We start from the raw sequence: 24,330 nt of genomic DNA, 5'->3' as shown, positions 1-24,330 counted from the left end.
TGCAACAAAATACAAAGTAGACTTAAAACAAAATGTTGTTATAATTGTACCATCTTTTTGTCTAAATAAATTATCTGGCACAGGGGTCCTCGCTCTTGGATTGGAGTGAAGTATGATTCTGTTCGGTTCTATAAGATCATCCTTTCAGGCACTACTGGTCACCTAAGGTGCCTCAACAGATCCCATCATGACAGCTTACAAATAAAAATAAAATTACTGCCATCAACCAGCTTGCTATGCCAGTAATAAATACAGCTTTGGTATCATTGACTGGCCACAAAAATCCATCAACTGGTTAGATGTAAAGACACGGAAGTTACTAACGCTTCATAAAATAATATATAGAAATCAGTGTTTACCAAGGCTGTATTTGCCCAGTGGAGAAGGAGGTCTGGGACTCTTAGAGATCAATCATCAACATAGGGCAACTGTTGTAAGCACCGGTCAGTATCTGAGAAGTTCCCAGAATCACACTCTCTTAATAGTATACGAACAGCAGAGACAAGAACCAGCAGAACAACATCAGTCACCCAGCTAGCCAAGCATTTTGGTCAGGGTTGTCTCTCAGATGAGGACGAAACACCAAACAAGTGTGCCACAGAAATAGCAAGAAAGAGTCAAGACCTTCCAAAGGATGAACTTTAAAGAATGGGACCAACATCAGCATTATTTTTTTGGGGGGGGGAACTCTCTCAGAAATACATAGACAAAGAAGGTTCATTGGACTGGCTCAAAAGGGGGGCCCTCCGCCACGATCAGGAAAGGGTCAAAATAGCTGCTCAAGACCAGAGGTTGATGACCAATGCATTCAAGAAGATGGCGGGGATCAGTAATGACAATAAATGCAGGTTCTGCCATACAGAATTGGAAAGTGTTGGTCATCTGATATCAAGTTGCAAGGTTCTTCTAGGGAATGGCTACTATACAGCGAGACATGATGGAGTATGTAAGTACCTCCACTGGACCATATGTAAAAAATTAAACATCCAGTATAGCAGCAAGTCCTGGGAACATCAACCTGAAAGAACAGTTGGAAATGACTTATATACCATACATTACGACCATGTAATCCCTACAGCCACTTACTTTGAAAATGCTGCTGTGAAACCTGACATAGTTATATGGAATAAATCAGAAAGAGTTGCAACCTTGATTGAAGTGAGTGTTCCTAATGATGGCGGTCTGAACAGAGATGAAAGAAAGAAACAGACCAAATACCAAGGTCTCATGTATGATATGAAAAGAAACTGGAATCTTAAGGGGGATATCAATCATACCAGTTATCATAGGTGCCACAGGGCTCATGAAGAAGAACCTGAAGTTCTACCTAACTAATATTCCTGGTGAACCAAGTGCAAAAGAGATCCAGACAATTGCACTTAGGGGAACAGCAAGGATACTAAAAAGAGCTCTCGGTTGGTTTCAATAAAAAGCAGGGTAATGTTGGCAGCTGGTTTGGCTTCCCCCATACCCAGCATTACAATCTTCAAAGGAAGAAAATTAAAAAACAAATTTTGTACCCTTACCCTGAGTACCTCCTTTGGGATGAGGAAACATTATAAACTAACGTCACGTTTAAGATATCAAATTCTTTATTCACAAGAAAAAAAATACAATTGGGAATAGGAACAAAAAATTTAGGCACAAGGTCAACACGTTTCATTTTGCTAAAGTAGCAGAGGGTGAGGAAATTAAATATATTTACTTTCCATGCTGTAGCGATCCGAAAACTGGCCGAAATGTCCATTCGTCAAATGTCCACATTTTTCAGGGCGTGAATTGTCACGACTCGTGACTCACGAGTTGTCTCCCCCTTCTAATGATGGCGACTCTCATAGCGAACTTCTCGGCCAGCTGAGTGACTTCATCGCCTTTAGTAGCAAAGAATCGTGCAGTGTGAAAAGCGACAATTTCAGAGACAATTATTTAGGAGAAAATAACGATGGCAGATGTCCCCGACCGATTATGTTATGTTTATAGCTGTGATTTGGATGTCAATGTAGAAATCAAAATGTAAGTTTCAAGTTGTTTACGTCAGTTGTTTCGCCATTACCTGTGTCGATGGATTCTTTTATTATTGTTGATTTATCGCTGAGATTTTTTGGTTTAAAAATTGTAAACAATAAATCGTGAAATAAGCAAATCTATGCTGATTCAAATAATATTTTTTTTTCTTTTTTGTAATGGTTAGTAAGAATAACCTTTTCTCACATCGGAAGATGTTTTTTTTTTTGTTGTTCTTGTTTTCCCGTGAAAAATCCACAAGACTTTCATTTTTAGTTTTCAACATCCAAAATTTGTTAAAGAATTTCTACGAAGTGAAAAATAAATAAATAAATAAATAAATAAAAAGAGAAACAAAATGTCCACTTCGAGATTTTCGAACTATTAAAAAGAAATTAGTTTAAAATATCACAAAATGTACCCATGCGACCGGATAGTATTTTCAAGTTAAATTTAATTTTTTTAATATCTCGCTTATTTAATTGTTAGATGAAAGTACAGAATAGTTACAAAATGTTCTCTCCATGTTAAGAATGGGTTTCTAAATAATAACGTTATTATTTCAGCACGACCCGTATTCTGCATAAGTACCAAAAAAGATTACCTGCATTCTCTCTGCAAAAAAATCCAAGATTTTATTTCTATTAAAATTTATTAAAAACAAAAAAATAATGATTTCTTTGTTAAAAAAAAAATGCATTCGAAATAATGAAGAATTTTAACAAAACAATGACTAAAATAATGAATATTGAATATAATATAATATAATATAATATACTATGTGAACTTTATACGCAACAAAAATGGGTGTTAATTATTTAACCTTTTTGAATAACTCAAATATTGTTGGTTAAAAAGAAAATCTTGCATTTTTTTTTTGTACTGTAACTCTAACTTATTATTTTATTTATTTTTTTTTCGCAATTATTAAAATTTCAGTTACGCAAATATTCGGGGTTTTGTGTTTCAACAAACATATACGACTCGTTCAAAACTGACTTAATTGTAATGTTTTCGTAAATAAAAATCAAACAAAAAAAGTAAATCTGTAGATGAACATCCTCAGGTAACCTCCTACTTTTTTAGGCGATGACGTATAGATTCCCTCCAAAACCTAGCTACGAGAAGAAAAACATTCACAAAAAAAAAAAAAAAATTAGAAGATCATTATAACTTTTTTAGAGTAGTTAACCCATTTTCTTTTTTTTTTTTTTTTGTACCATTAACTCAAAGTCCCAGTGGCAAGGTTATAAAACCACCTAATCGGCGAATCGCCTAAAAAAAGTAGACATACCCCCCCCCCGGCCCGAAAAACGCACAGGATTTATCTTCCATAGTAAAATAAAAAAAATTGGTTAACTGCCCTGGAACGCTAGAATGTCCCGAAAATGGAGAATCATTTTAAATTAAATTTATGTGAGAAACCGATTCCCTACTCTAAATTGTAAGAATTTTTGTTTTCATATGTAATTGCCTAAAAAGTAGAATCTCTTTTTGGAGGAAGTGATTAGCAGATGATGTTAATTTAAATGAATGAATGCGAAAGTTGGACCTTTTATCGTATTAACGATAAAGTCAATCTGGCAACAGATTCAGTACTTCTTCGATATTCTTTTGGCTAAAAGCAAAAGTGTAGTATCTGTTCTGATTAGTGTTACTGTTGGGACTATTAATCAGAATTGGCAATCGGAAAAATCTGAACTTTTGGGAGTATCAGAATCGGGGTTTGTATTACTGTACACATAGATTCGAAAAAGTTGTCAAAAAACAAATATAGAACAAATAAATGTTATCAAAGGCAAGATAAGTTACTTTTCTACCTAACTGGATATAATTCACGTGTTTTTATTCAGTGTAACATGTTTATTCAGCTCGAAAAACATGCAATGTTTACCGATGTATTGGAAAATTCAAAATGGCAGCCGACTGTCTCTCGGAGAGGGTACGTTTGGGAAAAGGTATTATAAATAATAAACTAGACAAAATACTGTAAGAAAAAAAATGTAAGGAAAAATTCAAGATGGCGCCCGACTCTCTCTTTAACACGGTAAGATATCCTCAACACGGCACAAGAAGCAACAGCCACACGATTCCCCAGCCAACTCAATCGTCACTCCCCCACGTCTTTCCCCTCACCCGCTTTTATCGTCGTTCTAGGCCGGCTAAATTTGCATATTCCGAGAATTCGTGTGACTTTGCGAGACATCATACTTTACAAAAGACGGCGGTCGCCATCTTGGTCCTTCTTTTCTATTTTTGGTCGGTAACGCTGAGCTGGTCTCGAGGTAAGTCTTTTTCCCCTCATCCGTCTCTCCCACGTACTCACACAACACGCAAACACGCGGGCGCTTATCTCCTGGATGCACGTTACACTCCCCCCTGATCTGATGATCACATAGAGAGCACTGGGGGGGTGGCCTTTTAGTGCGTGTGCTTCTGCGAAGAGGTACATTCACTGTTTCAGATTCGGGCTCTGGATCTGGTTCCGCCTCATCAGATGAAGTATCGCTATCAGTCTCTGGAAGGGGCTCACTGAATCCGTGCATCGGCAGCTCATCGCTAGACGCTTCACTGCTTTCTTCTGTAGTTGTATGACGCACCTCGGTAGCTGGGCGAAGATCTCGCACATGTCGTGGGGTTCCATCGACCAAAACAGACTGCTGGCTAATCACTCCAGATATGTGTCCTCGCTTAAACTTGTCGGTGCACCGATTTCCTGGAGGCCGCACCCACACTGGATCTCCCACTTCATATCTGTTATATGTTCCCTTGTCGGTTGGCTGCGTAGTGTTGATTCCCTTCACTCCGACTCGGTACGTGTAAATAGCATTCGCAGGTGCGGTTGAAGGGGACGTCCCGTCCTTTGGCGTAATGTTGTACCAATATGTTGCTTCCGCAATAGTACATCGCTTCCTGGCAGCAATTCTCTTGATGCTGCGATGGCTTCTTTCAGCAATGCCATTTCCTGATGGCACATGCGCACATCGCAACCGTAGACGGACGCCCCACTCATCTAACAACTGCCGGACTTGCTGGCTACAAAACGCTGCATCATTGTCAGTCAGGAGCTCTTCCGGCGCACCTCGCTCAAAAAAAATGGATGATAGGTGGCGAACAACATTTGCTGAATCCTGTCTGGTCATCTGCCGCCACACCGCAAATCTCGTAGGCCCGCAATCAATGAGAGTTAGAAAGGGCTTGCCACTGTAATGGGTAATATCCATGGCCAGCCGCTGCCACACACTCTCAACTTCCAAGCGACCCTTCTGCCATCGCTCTGGTGCAGGATCAATAGACTGGCAAGCCTCACAATTTCTGACGATCTGTCTGACATCCATCTTGGTCACTGCTGGGTATGCACGCCTCACAAAATAAAGGGTCCTCTTGATACCCGGATGTCCGCTCTGTGCATGAATTTTTTGTATTTGACATGGGTCGATTGCAACTGCACAAGATCGAGCAGTAATCTCCATTCCCATCTTCGCGGCTTCATACCATTTGTGAGGTACACGGGTCAGTTGGTCAGCACGATTACAATGTGATGGCACCAGAGTGACGCTCAGTGATAGCCCATACTCAGATACCAGGTTTTTTAGCGTGTCTAGCCTTCTCCGTATTAACATTTCGCTTGCTGCCTTGGTACGGATTCGTGTCCGTCCTGAAAGTGTGTCAGACACCCAGTGGTAGACACAGAGAGAATCTGTGTACAAGGTCAACTTCTTGGACTGCCACTGCAGGGCCAGATTTACCCCCTTTACAACAGCGTCCAGCTCTGCCAGGTTGATATGCTGAGAATCTGTTACGGGCCGCAGCCAACACGCATCCTCGAACACGTTTCCTCCTTGCTCCAACGATACTCCCAACGCCAAAGAACTGGCATCAACCCACACACCTACGTTGTCTCCGTTAACACACCACCGCCCACAGGCAGGGTCCTTCTTGTTCACTCTCTCCAGTGTCTCTTTAATCATCAGAGTTAGTAGGACATCATCGGATATGTCATCCCAACCCGTGGTTGTTAAATTTGCTCTGCGTTTAATCACACCAACAGCTGCGCGGAGCCAGCCACAGACCGGTAAGTGACCAACAAGTTTTCCACACCAAGAAAAAACGGTCCGCCTTGTAACGAGGTTGGGGATGCTTGGAATTTCACTGCCACGCCTCCATTGTAGGGTGCCATCCTCTTCATAAACATCCAATCCCAATACACGTGCTCCTTCCCTTAAACGTTCGGGATTCTTGCATTCCAGACCAAACTGAGCCAACTTTTCTTTGACACACGACGCAGACTGTACATCTTCATTGACGTATACGTCATCAATGTAAGCTGACGTTGAGTCCCTCATGGGCTTTTCTTGGGACAATACTGTGTTGACAATAGTCTTCATGATCTGTGGTGCCACATTTAGGCCGAAGCCAAGGCGTGTAAGGCAGTACCTCTGCCCCTGGAACCAAACTGTCTGGAATGGCCACAACGTCTCATCAACTCGCACCTGTAAATAGGCTTTTCGTAAATCCAATATTGAGACATTAGTGCCTTTCTGACGCCATTCCCTCAACTTACTGGCGCATACGTCAGCATCGGCAGTATAGGCTTCAATATGCTTGTTAAGCTCCCTATAGTCCAGCACGGGCCGTACTTTCGACTTGTTATGCTGGACTACTGCCATCAAGGGTATTAGACCCTTCGGAGGCCCAAGCTTGTCCTCAGGGTAGGGGATTAACCAGCCATCTTGGATCCACTTCCAAGATGCAATCCAGGCCCTCTTGCGCGAGTCGTAGTCCACTGTAAAATCCGGCCGATCGATATGGAGCGCTGCACACACTGGGGCCTCTAAGAATCGCACCTTTCCATCCCGATGAATTGCGACTCCCCCCAGCGCCTTGATGGCATCGTATCCGAGCAACAGGTCAAACCCCAGGAGATTTCCTTGGGTCACGAGCACATTGATCTTAGTGGCTACACCGGTGTCCGTGTAGATCTTGACAGTTCCAGCTCCACAGCATGTCTGGGTCTCGCCTCCTATCGTGGTGACTTTGATCTTCCTCTTAGTCCAACTTGGACACAGCCTGGTGCTCACTATAGTATGCGAACAGCCTGAGTCGAGAAGTGCTGAGCAGGGTATCCTGTTTACGTAGACGGTTATTACTGGTTGCGCCTTGTTCAAATTTTGCTCGGGGAGCAGGGCGGCGCTGACGTCCTCTCCCCTGATACGTTTCCTGCACAGTTTTGGGCTAGATGCCCCAAACCGCCACACTTAAAACAGCGCACACGCCCCCTGTTGGTGCAATTCCTTGCAAAATGTCCGCGTCGGCCGCAGCGAAAACATTTCCCATTGCTCGCAGGGTTCTGATTCGGAATCTCCCGAGCGCCAATCTGGCCTGTCTGTGTCGCCATCACAACTGGTTCCCCCAGGTCCTCCTCATCTTTGATGATGGCTCGAGCACGTTCCATCAAGTGTTCCATGGTCGTTGTTGAAACGCTGGTTGAGGCTCTCAGTAGCTGCTTCACCCGAGTGGGAAGGCCCGCCACAAACGCGTACGCGAGCGTCCGCTCCGACACCCCTCCACCGAACAGAACTGCGAGTTTCTTTAACTCAGCGAAGAAAACGTCCACGCTTTCCTCCGGTAGAAGTTTTCGGGAAGCAAATTTTTCATAGGCCGTACAAGGATCCATGGCAAATGCCTTGTACAGCGCAGCTTTAATTGCGGTGACATCTCCCTTTTCGGCAGCACTGAGTTGCTGATATACACTCAAGGCACCCCCAGCCAATCTCAGGGGAATTACAGTGTGTACCCTTTTCACCTCACAAAGGTCGCACGTCAGCTCGACCCTTTCAACCCAGTCGACGATGGACGTGGACCCGTCAAACTCGGGTATGAGCTTTAAGTCAAATTTCGACTCGGTCATAGTCCTAGAGGCCAAATGGCCGAAATAGCTTGTAAGAAAAAAAATGTAAGGAAAAATTCAAGATGGCGCCCGACTCTCTCTTTAACACGGTAAGATATCCTCAACACGGCACAAGAAGCAACAGCCACACGATTCCCCAGCCAACTCAATCGTCACTCTCCTACGTCTTTCCCCTCACCCGCTTTTATCGTCGTTCTAGGCCGGCTAAATTTGCATATTCCGAGAATTCGTGTGACTTTGCGAGACATCATACTTTACAAAAGACGGCGGTCGCCATCTTGGTCCTTCTTTTCTATTTTTGGTCGGTAACGCTGAGCTGGTCTCGAGGTAAGTCTTTTTCCCCTCATCCGTCTCTCCCACGTACCCACACAACACGCAAACACGCGGGCGCTTATCTCCTGGATGCACGTTACAAATACTGTTAGAAATTCGCTCAATATATGTTACCGTGACATAAGTTGACATGTATTCGGTTGTTTACTAACAGTATTTTGTCTAGTTTATTATTTATAATACCTTTTCCCAAACGTACCCTCTCCGAGAGACAGTCGGCTGCCATTTTGAATTTTCCAATACATCGGTAAACATTGCATGTTTTTCGAGCTGAATAAACATGTTACATTTAATAAAAACAAAAAAAATGTATCCAGTTTGGTAGAAAAGTAACTTATCTTGCCTTTGATAATATTTATTTGTTATATATTTGTTTTTTGACAACTTTTTCGAATCTATGTGTACAGTAATACAAACCCCAGAATCGATATCGGAATCTGGGGTTTGTATTACTGTACACATAGATTCGAAAAAGTTGTCAAAAAACAAATATATAACAAATAAATATTATCAAAGGCAAGATAAGTTACTTTTCTACCAAACTGGATACATTTTTTTTGTTTTTATTAAATGTAACATGTTTATTCAGCTCGAAAAACATGCAGTGATTGCAGTGTTTACCGATGTATTGGAAAATTCAAAATGGCGCCCGAGACTCTCTTTAACATGGTAAGTTTGGGAAAAGGTGTTATAAATAATAAACTAGACAAAATACTATTAAAAAAACACCGAATATATTTCAACTTATGTCACGGTAACATATAAAGAGCGAATTTCTAACAGTATTTTGTCTAGTTTATTATTTATAGTATCTTTTCCTGAACTTACCGTGTTAAAGAGAGTGTCGGGCGCCATTTTGAATTTTCCAATACATCGGTAAACACTGTATGCTTTTCGAGATTAATAAACACGAAAAATATATCCAGTTAGGTAGAAAAGTAACTTATCTTGCCTTTGATAACATTTATTTGTTATATATTAGTTTTTTGACAACTTTTTCGAATCTATGTGTACAGTAATACAAACCTAAAGTGTTTATATGTTTCTGAGACAAATGTTGAGATTCAGACAGTGAAAAAGAATGGAAAGAAAATGCTGAAACTTTTAATTGTTTGTAGACGTCGTAAAAGAAAAAAGATTGATAAGAAATATGCTAGGTCTTTTCAGTGAAAATATTGAGTTATTTACTGGCCAAGAAACCTAAACGGGATGTGGCAATAATCTTTCTTTTTTTTACAAGGTAGTCACCACTTATCAAGGCCCGGGAACCACTCGGGGATAAGGGTTAGTGCGTGTACGGTACGTTAGTATTGGAGATTTGATAAAGTGTCTTACTTAAGGGGGCGGTTCATCAGGAATTTGTTTATGTTGGACTTGAAGACATCCAGGTTGTAGTCAGGTGGGAAACAGGCAACCGAAACAGAGTTCCACAGGTGTGCACTTCTAAGATAGAAGCTTTGTTCATGGAATCTACATTTTGATTTTGGCACAGATAAAGAGTGGGGAAAATTTTTGACAGTGGATTCAGTTAGACTGGTGTTTATGGTGAAAGATTAGTGAGGTGGGGACTAGAGATTATAGCTCAGACGAGCACTTGCCATGATAGTAATGATAAAACAAAGACAGGCTCGCAATGTCTCTCCTGTGGGAGAGCCGTTACAGGGAAGAGAAAAGGGCACCACCCACTAAGCCACAAAGTCTATTTTGTACTCTGTCAAGGCAGGATAGGCTGTTTTTAGCAGCTCCTGCCGAGATGTGGCAGCAGTACTCCATCCTTGGATGTACTTGGCTTTTATATAGATAGAGAATTACATCAGGGGTGAGATATCTTCTGGAGCGGTAGAAGGATCCTACCATTTTTCAGCGACCTTGGCAACTGACTTGATGTACGTGTTCCATTTCAGATCAGGAGTAAAGGTCAAGCCCAGAAGCTTATCAAAACATGGGGCCTCCCCTAGATGAGAGCCACCCATTTCAATTGATGCCAGATGGGATCAGAGCATTGATGATGTAAAGATAGAAGCTTGCATTAAAAGTAACCAGCCACCTCCTCGCCCACTGTACCACATTCTCAAGATCAGAGGAGAGAGAACTTTGTCATTTACAGCCTTTAATGTGTTGCTGTAGATGGTTGTGTCATCAGCATAGATGTCAACGAATGATTTAAGTATGTGTTTTGGGAGATCATTGATGTAGATTAGGAAGAGAGTTGGGCCCAGGATGGACCCTTGAGGGACTCCAGCATTAATACTGCAGGCCTCTGATTTTTGTCCATCAACCACTACTCTTATGAGCCTATCAGAGAGAAATGATTTAATGATAGAGAGAATATTTCCAGTTATACTGTAGCTGGAGATCTTGTGAAGTAGGCCTTTATGCCATACCTTGTCGAAGGCCTTTGATATGTCAAGAGCAATTGCCCTGGAAAGGAAGCCTTTGTCAAGAGATTCACTAATCCTATGAGATATAACCGTTAGCACATCTGCAGTAGATCTTGTAGAACGGAAACCATATTGCGTGTCACTAAGAAGGTTATTTCTGCTGAGGTGGTTGACTATTTCTCTATTTAATATGGATTCCAGCAACTTACTCATGACACACAGGAGAATTATTGGTCTGTACTGAGAGAGAGATGACTTATCACCTGAGTTCTTAAATCCAGGGCATACTGATGAGGTTTTCCAGGGTGTTGGAAAGCACTTCTCGCTTAAACAGTTTCGTAAGTATGGGAGCAAGTTCTGGTTGAAGCTTTTTTAACACTATAATTGGAATGCCGTTAGGGCCAGTAGCTTTACTGGAATCAAGGTTCTTAATTAGCTTGGCGACCTCATGCACAGATATTTGTATGTTACCTAGCGTGTTCTGTGTTATAGAAGGAAATACAGGAAGTTGATGGCCTTTGTCGCATAAGGTAGAATTAGCTGCAAAGTTCTTGGCAAATAGTTTGGCCTTGTCTGATGCTGACGAGATGACCTCTGGTCCGTTGATAATGGTTGGGATAGAACGCACACTTCTGTTTAGGATCCTATTTGTTATTTGCCAAAACTGGTGGGAACCAAGCCGCTGCTCAGCTACTTTGGATTTAACAGACTGGGCATGTAGCTCTCTTGCATTTTTTATTACTCTTTTGCAGTGGTTGCTGGCGTTCCTGAAAGCAGCTTTAGTCTCAGTGCATCTGTTGCGTTGGTAGCTATAGAAAAAGTGATTTCTGTGCGCGATGGCAGCAGCACATTCTGGGGAGAACCATGGCTGGCTGGTAGGTTTTTATTGGAATTTTTTAGCTGGTATGAATCGGTCTATGCCTACAATTAACCATTCGATCAGGTCTGATATTATAGAGGACACATCCTTTTTAAACATGGAATGCAGAGGTAGATCAGATATAAATGTACGGAAGCTATCCCAGTCAGCCATGGAGTATCGGTATACAGTACGGTGGAGGGGTACGTCTGGGGACTTATTACATTTCGTTTTTATCTTAACTGATACGAAGGAGTGGTCGGAGGATCCTAGAGGAGAAAGAACGGAACATAAACAGGGGAAGTTGTGAGAAAAAGGTCTAGGAGGCTTGCATATTGACCTGTAGTATCGGGCACATGGGTGGGCTTGCGAACAATCTGAGTGAGGTCATAAGCAATGGCAAAATCATGACTGAACCTTTCCTCATCGTCCATCTTATTTGAGTGGATCAGCCATTCCACATTATGGACGTTGAAGTCATCACAGATGTGGATGTTAGCCGAGGGGTGTGCAGACAGGATGTGGTCTATTTTCTCAGATATGCTCTTAAAGATAGTATCTCCGCTGTTGTGGGGCCGATAGAGGGCAAATATAAATGCAGTGGTATAAGCAAGTGCAACCCGGAAGCACATGTAAGGTAAATTCGGATTTTCTCTAGAGATATCCCTGTCGCATAGGAAGCCATCTTTAATGTAGGCACATATTCTATGCCCATGGCGATCTTTGGGGTCAGATTTAGATGTTAAGTTAGAGTATCCGTTAATTATGAACTCATCTAGGGAAGTGGTCGGCCCTATTCCAGTTTCGCTTAGAAAGAATATGTCCGGTGTCGTCTCCTGTAATTGGGTTTCAACCTCTGGAAGGTTGGAACGTAGACCCCTGATGTTAGAGAAGGAGACATGGTAGTAGGAGTCTACGTTGGAAGAAGGGGTTCTAGGTTTATTCAAGTTTTTTTGTTTTGAGATGTTTCATGTTGAGGTTTTGGGATTTGTGGAACAGGTCGACATACTTGGTTAGAGCAATACAGAGAGGCAAAATAAGAGAGAAAAAGACAGGAAATTTTTTTTTTTTTTTGTAGCACATGAAAAGGTAAAACCGCAGCAATTACCCACTAGTATGGCATTGAGAGACCCCACCAGAGACTACTGCATGGTCCAGAGTCCATTCACCAAATGGCAATACAGCAGTCCCAGTACTTTGCGCCTGCTGATAGGACAGCCTCCTTAGTGGTTAATCCATGGTTCCGGTCCCTGACTATCAGGCGGACAAAACGTTTACCTCCAGCACCCTTACTAGTAACATGGCCACAAGGATAGACATAGAGACAGAAAAATTTCCGACATCTCAGACTACTGTTTACTACCGACTTTTAAAGCAGCTTTTTCTTCACCCTTTGTCAAAAAAATCACTCATTTGCATGAGGACTGAGGGACAAAAAAAGAGAAGCGAGAGTTACTGGAGCTGCCGATAACACATCCACTGTATTATCTACTCTCCATTAAAAAAAAAACCAAAAAAAACCGGGGGGAATGGGTACAAGGGGCTTATTAATGTCTACTTAGTATATAAGTCCAGTGCTCAATTATCAATTCAGGACGCTTTTGAAGATAATCTCCCCTCCCATATTAATGGGTGGATGTTTTGGCATTATATATCTCGAGTTTGAATAATTCGAGCTTCACCTTATAATTAAAATTCAATAATTAACTTTTATCAATTTGTGTAGTCGGCTTAATATTAATTTACATTTGAGTTTAGATAATTATTCAAGATTTTAATTTGGGAGGTTCTCGTTTACATAGTTGACTTTTTTTTTTTTTTTTTTTCTGTTTTACATGTAACAAGACGATATTGGCTAACAGCATAGTTGACAAAGATTTCAGAACAGAACAAAAAAGCAAGACAAGATACGTAAAATTTAGTTACGAGTTTTTAAGTCAAAACTGTAATAAGAAAACAGTTAGCTGTAATTAGTACAAATTAGGTTCAAAAGTTTGAAATATTTTTTAACCTTAGCTGAAGAGTCTGGAAACAGCGACTTACCCTTTTTTAGGGTCATATCAGAAGTGGGAACCTAGCAGACTCATTCTAGCTACATAAGGATATGGTGGGCGTTGTGTGTGTATGTTGGAGGCGGGGGGGGGTAATGCTTTTATTTATTTTTTATTTTATTTTATTTCTTTGTCTATTTTTCTTTTTTTTTTTTTTTTTTTTTTGCCTTATCTATCGGGATTGAAATCTTCGAACTTCACCTTATAATTAAAATCCAATAATTAACTTTTATCAATTTGTGAAGTCGGCTTAATATTAATTTACATTTGAGTTTAGATAATTATTCAAGATTTTAATTTGGGATTATTACATAGGTGACTTTTTTTTTTTTTTTTCCGTTTTACATTGATGATGGTTGGGATAGAACACATGCTTCTGTTCAGGATCCTGTTGCTATTTGCCAAAATTGGTGGGAACCAAGCCACTGCTCAGCTACTTTGGATTTAATGGACTGAGCATATATCTCGCTTGCATTTTTTATTACTCTTTTGCAGTGGTTTCTGGCAGTCCTGAAAGCAGCTTTAGTCACAGTGCATCTATTATGTTGGTAGCTATGGAAAAAGTGATTTCTGTGTGCGATGGCAGCAGCACATTCTGGGGAGAACCATGGTTGGCTATTAGGTTTTTGTTGGAATTTTTTAGATAGTATGAATCGGTCTATGTCTACAATTAACCATTCGGTCAGGTCTGATACTATAGAGGACACATCCTTTTTAAACACAAATTATTAAGGGCCCAAGTTGAGTCTTATGAAGAATCATTGTATGACTTCTTTCTGCAAATAATTATTGTTACTTTATCCGAAGAGATTAGTCGTTGAAATGTTATTCTTTCTTCTTTTGGCTTAAATGACCTTTGCTTCCCAGTGATACAGACTTTGGCAACCAGTGCTGAACAATTTGCAGTTTCGATCTTTTTTATAATGTGGGAAAAGTAGTAATTCACTGCACAGAAGCTTTCAACACCTAGGACCTTCGCCAGAATGACTGCTGAGCATCAAAAGACCAACCAGAACCCAGAATGGCCAAATTTAGTGACGTCACTCACTGGATATCATTTAGAAGAGAGAAAGGAGTACATTAGTGCGTGCAACTATAGTAGCCATGTTGAGTCTATGGTGTTTCTTATCGAACCTCAAGGCCCAATTGCCCCGGGGGTAGGGTGCACCTCAAGATGGGGGTTGGAAGAAGTGCCATCGAATGTATCAGTTCATTTTGGTCTCCTAGTCGGAAAAGAGAAAGTAGCCTATATGTTAACCCTTTTTCTCAACTTCTATCACATGTTCAATTTGCCTGAAAGAAGGTCTCTGGGCAAACCAGAAAAGAAGTTGAATGCTTGTAACAATCAACGCTGAGCTTATAATCCAAACACAGATTCAAAATTATAAACCGCAAGCTGTCATTGCTGCTGCTGTGGTCATCTGTAATAGTTACTGCTGCTACGTTTAACACATGTAGACATGTTTATAAAGTCAGAAACGAGCTTTTATGAATTTTGGAAACATTTTTTCCCCACGTTCAGAATTTCTGAAGCATAGACCAAAAGCCTGCATCAGTTGTTGGCTGATGAGACACTGCATCCTTTAAATAATAATCCCCATCGACTATGAAAAGCTTTTAAAACACTCATGACATTTGACCAAACTACACTTGATGTCCCTTCTCCATGCAATGCACACATATCATAATTTGTTGTATGTTGCTCGTTTCCCTGACCATTGTACATTATCACATCTACTACATATGCACTTTTGACAAGTTTTAGTGCACACAAACACTTTTTTATACAATGATTACATTATTAGGTTCTTGTTCAGGATTCCACCTATATTAAAAAATAAAGATAAAGACAAATCTGTATGATGTATATACCCATGCCAAAACAAAAGTATTGTATTGCAAAAATCGTATAAATTGATCAAGTAGTTTTATTTTTAAATAAGAAAATCAAATTGTATGAGTAACAGAAGAGTAATGGTCTTGTTTGCCATTTAGAAAACAATTTAAAAAATAAAGGGAGATAACTTAACAATACTTCATACTTAGTAAGTTTATGTTATAATGCCTATGAATCCCATTAATTGATTAAAAATGATTTATGTTGTAAAAATAAAACTACTTGATCGATTTACATAAATTTTGGAATATGATATTTTCCTTTCATCACAGGTAGGTACATCATACAGATTTAAAAAAAAAATGTTTTTTTTTTTAATATAATGGGAATTCTGGACAAGAAGCCATTATCATAATTTACTATTGTTACTATTTCCTTTCTTCCCCACGAGGGCAAATTTGACACAAACTCATTTTTTTAATGTTGAGAAAATCTGGCTCCTCAAAAAGAAGTATTGGAATAAAAATTGCCCAAGTCTAGACTAACTTCTCCTTCACTAATTGAGAACTAGAACAGGTACAACACTTTGGTTGTAGTCAAAAGGGTAGAATTTTGTAAAACATTTTCATTTCTTTTGTCATTACTAGGTGACTACAATCCAAATATTTAATGCAAAAATAAATTCCAAAATAATTATTAAGTAAACAAAACGATTTTCTTGTTTTCTTTGTGGCTGTTTCAAATTGATGTAATTAATATGAATACTCCAAGGTTTCTCCATACAAGAATTTGATTGTCTGGTGTAAGCTATAAATATGGATGTGTATAGCAGCCTAGGGAGATCTGAAAGATATGCCGAAACCTAAAGCTGAAGCATATTACCAGCTACGACTATGAACAACTGTTCATTAAAGCGATTTACTTGATTGTGTCACTCGATTTAGTATCTAAGACCATTCAGCTACTTGAAACAAATATATCCGTTTTCAGGACATATCAATGACGTTTCTCATCATTATCATCATCATCGGTTTAATGTTTCACATATTGGCATGTGTTGGACAACTTTTAAAAATTGACATTCAAACTAACATTTGGCCAGGTCTTTATTTATCTCTCTTTCTCTGAAGTTCATCCTCATCATTTCCTCCCATTTTTTCGTGTGAATTGATCCTGCTACTTCAATTGTTCTACAGCTGTTCTGTCAGTGTGACCAAACTATCAAAGTCTCCTATTCCGTTTAATTTCTGCCTGAGTTTGTCAAATCTAAGCCTGTTTTTCAGTTTTACATTATGCATCCATCAAATCATTTCTCTCCATGCAACATATGTCCTCAACCTTTACTGGCCAAGTTTCGCTCCCATATATTATCACACTGAATGTAGATGTTTGATCATTGACAGTGGTGATGCTCCGCTGGTTAGTAATGGTATGAACAAAAACAAGTACACCTGTTCTAATGGTGTGAACATGCAAAGTTTTGAAAATTCACTAAAATTATTAAAAATTTTATTTTCAGAAATCTTAAGAGATAATCTTTTTCTTAATCTTTTTTCCTGACAACATTTTAGAAGCAACTATTTTTTTGTAAGGTATTATATTTTTTATAACCCCCCCCCCCATCACAACTGAACAATGCTGCCAATTTTTTTAAGCACTGAGTATGTTTAAATTTATGTCTAAAATTTTGAAAGATAATTTCTTGCAGCTTAATATTTTATTTTTGTTTTGAAAAAAAAAAAAAAATGCAACAAACAATTTCTAGTCAACACGCCGTTTACTTTTGGATATGTAAAAACGCTAATAAAAATAAAATATTGCTTGTTGAGAAAATTTTTTGGGTTAAATATTTGCCTAATTTATAATGGATGTGGTGATAAAAGAAAAAATTATAAAAATTTTGTCCAGAATTCCTCTTTAAAAAACAAAAATAAAGAAAAATCTGTTTGATATATGTGCCCATAATAAAAAAAATTACGTAAATTGATCAGCGATTAATGGGAATTCATAGGCATTACAACATAAACTTTAAAAGTCTGAATTATATTTTCTCCTTTTGTTTTTTTTCATGAATTATTTTCAAAATGGTGACAAGACAGCTGTTCTTATTAAGTTACTCATAAAATTTTATCTTATTTAAAAATAAAACTACTTGATCAATTTACATAATTTTTGGAATATGATATTTTTGTTATGGATGCATGGCATCATACAGATATTTTTTTATTTTTGTTTTCTAATACAGGTTGAATTCTGGACAAGAACCAAATATAAAAAATTTAGTCTAACACATGTTTGAAAAAGTGACAACACAAAATTTATTATTTTCACAAGGTAGATCAATCAATAGCTTTTATAAATGCCCCACTCCATTCTCCAGTTTTATAAATGCTCCACTCCATTCTCCAGTTTTATAAATGCTCCACTCCATTCTCCAGTTTTATAAATGCCCCACTCCATTCTCCAGTTTTATAAATGCCCCACTCCATTCTCCAGTTTTATAAATGCCCCACTCCATTCTCCAGTTTTATAAATACCCCACTCCATTCTCCAGTTTTATAAATGCTCCACTCCATTCTCCAGTTTTATAAATGCTCCACTCCATTCTCCAGTTTTATAAATGCCCAACTCCATTCTCCAGTTTTATAAATGCCCCACTCCATTCTCCAGTTTTATAAATGCTCCACTCCATTCTCCAGTTTTATAAATGCCCAACTCCATTCTCCAGTTTTATAAATGCTCCACTCCATTCTCCAGTTTTATAAATGCTCCACTCCACTCTCCAGTTTTATAAATGCTCCACTCCATTCTCCAGTTTTATAAATGACCCACTCCATTCTCCAGTTTTATAAATGACCCACTCCATTCTCCAGTTTTATGAATGCTCCACTCCATTCTCCAGTTTTATAAATGCCCCACTCCATTCTCCAGTTTTATAAATGCCCCACTCCATTCTCCAGTTTTATAAATGCCCCACTCCATTCTCCAGTTTTATAAATGCCCCACTCCATTCTCCAGTTTTATAAATGCTCCACTCCATTCTCCAGTTTTATAAATGCCCCACTCCATTCTCCAGTTTTATAAATGCCCCACTCCATTCTTCAGTTTTATAAATGCCCCACTCCATTCTCCAGTTTTATAAATGCCCCACTCCATTCTCCAGTTTTATAAATGCCCCACTCCATTCTCCAGTTTTATAAATGCTCCACTCCATTCTCCAGTTTTATAAATGCCCAACTCCATTCTCCAGTTTTATAAATGCCCCACTCCATTCTCCAGTTTTATAAATGCCCCACTCCATTCTCCAGTTTTATAAATGCTCCACTCCATTCTCCAGTTTTATAAATGCCCCACTCCATTCTCCAGTTTTATAAATTCCCCACTCCATTCTCCAGTTTTATAAATGCCCAACTCCATTCTCCAGTTTTATAAATGCCCCACTCCATTCTCCAGTTTTATAAATGCCTCACTCCATTCTCCAGTTTTATAAATGCTCCACTCCATTCTCCAGTTTTATAAATGCCCCACTCCATTCTCCAGTTTTATAAATGCCCCACTCCATTCTCCAGTTTTATAAATGCCCCACTCCATTCTCCAGTTTTATAAATACCCCACTCCATTCTCCAGTTTTATAAATGCCCCACTCCATTCTCCAGTTTTATAAATGCCCCACTCCATTCTCCAGTTTTATAAATGCTCCACTCCATTCTCCAGTTTTATAAATGCTCCACTCCATTCTCCAGTGTCTGACAATCTTCTCTGCCAACGGATTGAAAACACATTTTATTTAATGTTTAAAATTTGGTGTCTTTGTGTATGTTCATCCAAACCAATTTGGATGAACATACACAAAGACACCAAAAAAAATTTGGACGAACATACACAAAGACACCAACTATAAAAAAATAAAAATACAAAAAACTCTTTATGAAGTACATACCTTTCATGGAACGAAAATGTCATATTCCAAAAATCATGATCCAGAACTTTTTTTTTTTAGCTAAAAATAAAAATCTTATGAGACAGCAAAATTAGTGTGTCTTTCTCTGCCATCTATATATATATATAAGCGAAAATGTGTGTGTGTTTGTGTGCATTTTTTCTCTATGTCCAGCAAAGGGATTCTTGGGGGGGGGGTACCATTTCTTAGAACTTTTTATATACCATCTAAATCATAATATCTGGGATTTGCGAACGCGCTTCACGTCTAGATTTATTTACATCGACTTTTACAAAATTCTTGCTATTTTGGCCCGTCTCGTGTTGATTTGGCTTTTTCGTATAAAAGCGAAACTAATCTAAAGCAAAGGCATTGTTCTCAGCTTTCATGCCGGGAACGTCCGGAAAGCAATCAGCTTTTGATCAATGTGGGGCAAACCCCTTATATCAGACAATTGCTATTCATTGGGACACTTCCCTTTTTATAGGGAGCGGGTTTTCCCCACAACATCTTGGGAAACAAAACCCCAAAAAACTACCCCGCAGTGAAAGTTAACTCTGGTATTTCTATTTGACCTCATTAAATTCGAATTCATGCAACTGTCAATTTATGTAAACAAACCCCCCAAAAAGCTGCCTTGCAGTAAGAGTTAACTGCGCAATTTCTATGGTGTGATATTTGACCTCATTTTTTAATGCTTAAATAAATTCAAACGTTTTTCTGTTACTCTCCCTTGCTGGTCGAGCGGGTAACGTGTCAGGTTTTTTTCACACTTTATTTTCCACTTCGCCTCAAGGCTCCTGGTTCGATCCTACCTACCTACCAAAACTTTTTATTTTTTTGTTGTTAACCCTTTCAACTCCACCAACACACACACCTACAAACACCCTGGCAACACCAGGTACCCCTGCTAGTATTTGATAAAAGGAGACAACTTAATTTGAACTACCGAGATTAAAAATTAGCCTTGTAATAGCTCCAATATACTAATAATCACTAAAACTTTTTAAAAATGATTTTTCTTATAAAAAAAATTATTTCATCAATTTACATGATTTTTAAAATATGACGTTCATTTCATGACAGGTATATACATCGGAAGGATTTTTCTGTATTTATTTTTAGTCAAGTTGAATTCTGAATAAGAACCCAATATTTTTATGTTTCTAAAAGCTTTGGGATAGAAAGAAAACAAAAAATATAGATATTAAATGGTTATCTCTTTTTTTTACCTTTTTCTTTTTTAGTGGAACATTAGAAGGTCACCGAGAGAGGCCAAGTTATAAAGACTTCTTAAATGATCCAACCTTGAAGTTTTCGGGCGCTTATTGTGATGGATGTTCAGATCTATATGTCACGTGTCAAGTGTTCTCGGATGCAAGATCATTATCACTTCCAGTACAGACTTCATACAAATCGTTCACAACGAGATGGAAGTAAGTTTGGTTTTTCTACTTCAACATTTATAATCTCTACCTCACTTCAAAGTTGTTCAATATTTTCAAATATTTATTCACAGTGTTTGTTTTAACTTGTTATTCAGGATGTACATATATGTGTATAACACTGGATGTGGGTTCTCAAACCAATGCATTTCAGATAAAAATATTATCACACAGTTATGTGTCATTTCAAAATTAGTATAAATTCCCAAACATTATGAAAAATTATTCATTAGAAGATTTGCTAGGTCTATTTTTCGTAAAAAAAATTTGTAGAGATTAGTGGTTAGACATTTTCTGGGTTTTTTTTTTTTTGAATGTTGGATTTCAAGGAAAGCAAGGGAGATGAGTCAGTTTGTTATAAATAATGAGATTTTAAGAATTCTCCAATTTTAATATTCTAAAACTTATGACAAAACTTGATAATTTGATAAATTCTATTTTTAGTTGTAATTATTTTTCTATGTGATAATTTTATTGTAATTTTTGGAATTCATATTAATTTCAACATGACACATAAATATGTAATAGTGTTTTTATCAAAATGCATTGGTTCAAAAACATGGTATAATGCACAAGCACTCAGTTCCATGTGAACATAATCTATTTTATCTTATAGACTACCTAGTGTTCCCTGGATCCATAATAAAACTAAATAGAAACAGTTAAATAATGTATGTAACATCTTTCTATTAAAAGAAATGATACTAATAATGACAATTTATTTGCTCTCAGGCGATGCAGAGTAAAACAAATGTTTCTGTTACCTCCCTCTTCTAATAAATATAATAATGTAATTTTAGTTAAGAGGCCTTTCACAGTACTATCAAAAGTATGATTAAAATCTAATTATGGCGAAAAATCATGTTAATAATAACAATTTTATTGCTTCTGTACAACACTGAGTAGAACTGAAGTATATATCTATGTGTGTGCAACCCTAACCCGCTCGACAATAATCACTGATCCCAATGCAGTGTGTGTCACGCCACATTTTATTGTTTCTTTTCTGGCTGTGTCATGATCTCTTATGTTGGTGACTGCTTAGGGAGCATGCATTGGTTTACAATTATAGAAAATAAAACCCAAAACGCAGGAAACACAAACCCTGACACATCCTGTAGATATGAGTTAGGCTCTGGATGTATGTGTGGCTCCATTGTAGAAACCACTCCTCTAAACGCTAACATCCACATCTTAGTCGTCTGTCAAACTGTCTTGATTCCGTCCAACTGTCGCAAACTCAAGACTGTCTGTAACAGTCCCTACCAGTGGTAAATTGTCACAAAACTAACTCTAAATATATTAACTTTTATGTTTGGTCTTTTGTCCCAGTCACATGCCACACCTTGATTAACAATCCTATTTCAGCTTTCTTTTGTGCTCCTTGGCAAACAACTTCCTCTCCATTGTCTTTCTACTAAGTTCACTTCCTATACCTTTGTTCTGCTGATTAACTATTTTCTCTTTTTATTATAGTTTTTCCTCTCTTTTTTTTTTTTTTTTTTAAACTTCCTAACACATTTTCTTTTGGATGGGGGATGGATGAAATGTTAAAGTAACACTCAAAATGAAAACAGTAGTCTGGATAATACAAATTATCGATCTTCACCTCCAAAATGCAGAAATATAAGAACAGTCTTTCACTCCAACTTTTTTTAGTCAATTTTATGCTTTAATAACAAATATTTAAAATTGATCTGCAAACTTCAAACTTTCATGCAACTTATCAAGTACAATTCGTTCATAATAACAATATATTTTTAAGATATGTCTATTTAACATGGGATACCAAGATTAGAGCAGCAATAAACATTATTTATAAAGACAGAATTGCGCAAGTGCTAACACTTAATTGTGAATAGACTTCTTTTAGATTGCTTCTGGAGTTTTTTCCTCTACATTATTGTACTGAAGATACATCATTAGCACTGCCAAGTTGATCAAGGAAAGCTAACTTTTCTGTTTCAGGTGAAATTATCTCCTCACGTTATATATAGAGACTTGAGAATTGGATGAGGCAGATATTTGCAGATGCAAACAAAACTTTGAACCTGGACAAATGAAGATGAAAACATATTGCTTCTGTTTATGATAGTTGTGACACACAAGCTCAATATCGAACTAAGACTGATGTAATTGGTATCATTCTATGTGTTGTTCCCTAATAAATAAAATATCTATGCCAAGTCAACTGTAGGTCTCTTTATTTCTTCTAATACTTTCTGTCATTCATGTGTTAAACACATATTTGTCTTCAGGAATAATCTTCTGCAAGACATTAATAGTTATAATATGCCAACATTTCTATTCCTAACAATAGAAAAATGCATTTATTACTGATGCAGATTGTTATAGTGATAAAAAGGGCACATAACTCTAAATAAATTAAGAATGCTCACCCTTTGCTCCGAGTTACGGCTCTTTATAACCAGAGTGTTTTAGAAGCGAGACACTAGCAATGATAGCGACATCACTGAACACTCAATATCATCTGTAAGTAATTTAATGTTTCTACCGTGAATAAAATGGGTGTGAATGCAAATGAGCCTGTATACTTGTTATTATGATATCCAGCGATCCTGACATTATATTTCTCTGAACACAACAAATTTGATGACGATTATGAGATGAGATTTAATACCAAAGCACTCAGAAACAAAAAAACGCACATGGTGACATTAAAAAAAACACTTCTGCAAATTCCTTTGTGCACAAATAGAAAAAAATCTTTTCCACAATAATTTTTTTTCATGAACACACACAAAAAAAATTTGTGCACAGACGGAAAGAAAAAAAATGGATTTATTTATGCCATGGGTCCAAATTTATTGATAAAAAATTACGAAACTAGCAAGCAAAATTTTTAAAGGCTCAAAACAGTTTTATTGAAACTTTGACGCCACAATTTCATAAACAATTAATGGAAACACCAAAATCAATTTCTCCTGACATTATAGCAAGCACAATAACAGATTTTTCGTTCAATCTGGATTTAAAACAAACATTTACTGCTTGGTATGGATGATGGAAGGATACTTTTCAACACAATTCATATCCACGGGCGATACATGGAGATTGCAAGCTGAGCACAGCAGAACATGAAAGATATACAAACTTCGTCCTTCTGAAAAAAGCAGGAAAATTTCACATTTGATGAAACGATAGCACAGTTATCAGACATTTTTGGTGAGGCAGCTTCGTCGTTTAATATTCATTATAATTGCTAGAAACTAGGGATGTACTGATTAGTAAATTAGCTGATTAATAAGTTTTCTAAGATTTATCAGCAAATTTTGTTGTCATAAATGATACTAATATACATTAAATTATATTGTAAACGAAGACAAGTTAACTCCCTTTTTTGCTTGCCGGTGAAAATTTATCGACATCTGCACCATATTATCAAATAACAGGCATAACATGCTGTTAATATGTAGACTTTTACAACTGTACTAAATTTGAGGCAAATAGATGTAAGCATATGGAAAATTCTCCTTTCTCTTCCTATCGAATTAACATTATTATTTTGTACTTTAAATCACCATCAAAGAAAATTATCGCTTCATCTT

The 24,330-nt window shown here is 37.8% G+C and overlaps 1 protein-coding gene across 1 annotated transcript in view; it reads left to right on the top strand.

The window, feature by feature from the left end:
* Positions 1-1,791: 1,791 nt before the first annotated feature.
* Positions 1,792-24,330, top strand: part of LOC145258266 (phosphatidylinositol 3-kinase catalytic subunit type 3-like) — a 166,137-nt gene continuing 143,598 nt past the window's right edge. Inside the window, exons 1-2 of the mRNA XM_080116253.1 lie at positions 1,792-2,013; positions 20,564-20,752. Coding sequence (XP_079972379.1) covers positions 1,943-2,013; positions 20,564-20,752 — 260 coding nt within the window. The 5' untranslated portion in view covers positions 1,792-1,942. The remainder of the gene's footprint in view (positions 2,014-20,563; positions 20,753-24,330) is intronic.

Source organism: Euprymna scolopes, chromosome 33 (assembly GCF_053919585.1).
Source record: "Euprymna scolopes isolate OS-2025 chromosome 33, ASM5391958v1, whole genome shotgun sequence".
NCBI classification, from domain to species: Eukaryota; Metazoa; Mollusca; class Cephalopoda; order Sepiida; family Sepiolidae; genus Euprymna; species Euprymna scolopes.
This window is presented reverse-complemented; position numbering and strand designations above follow the sequence as displayed.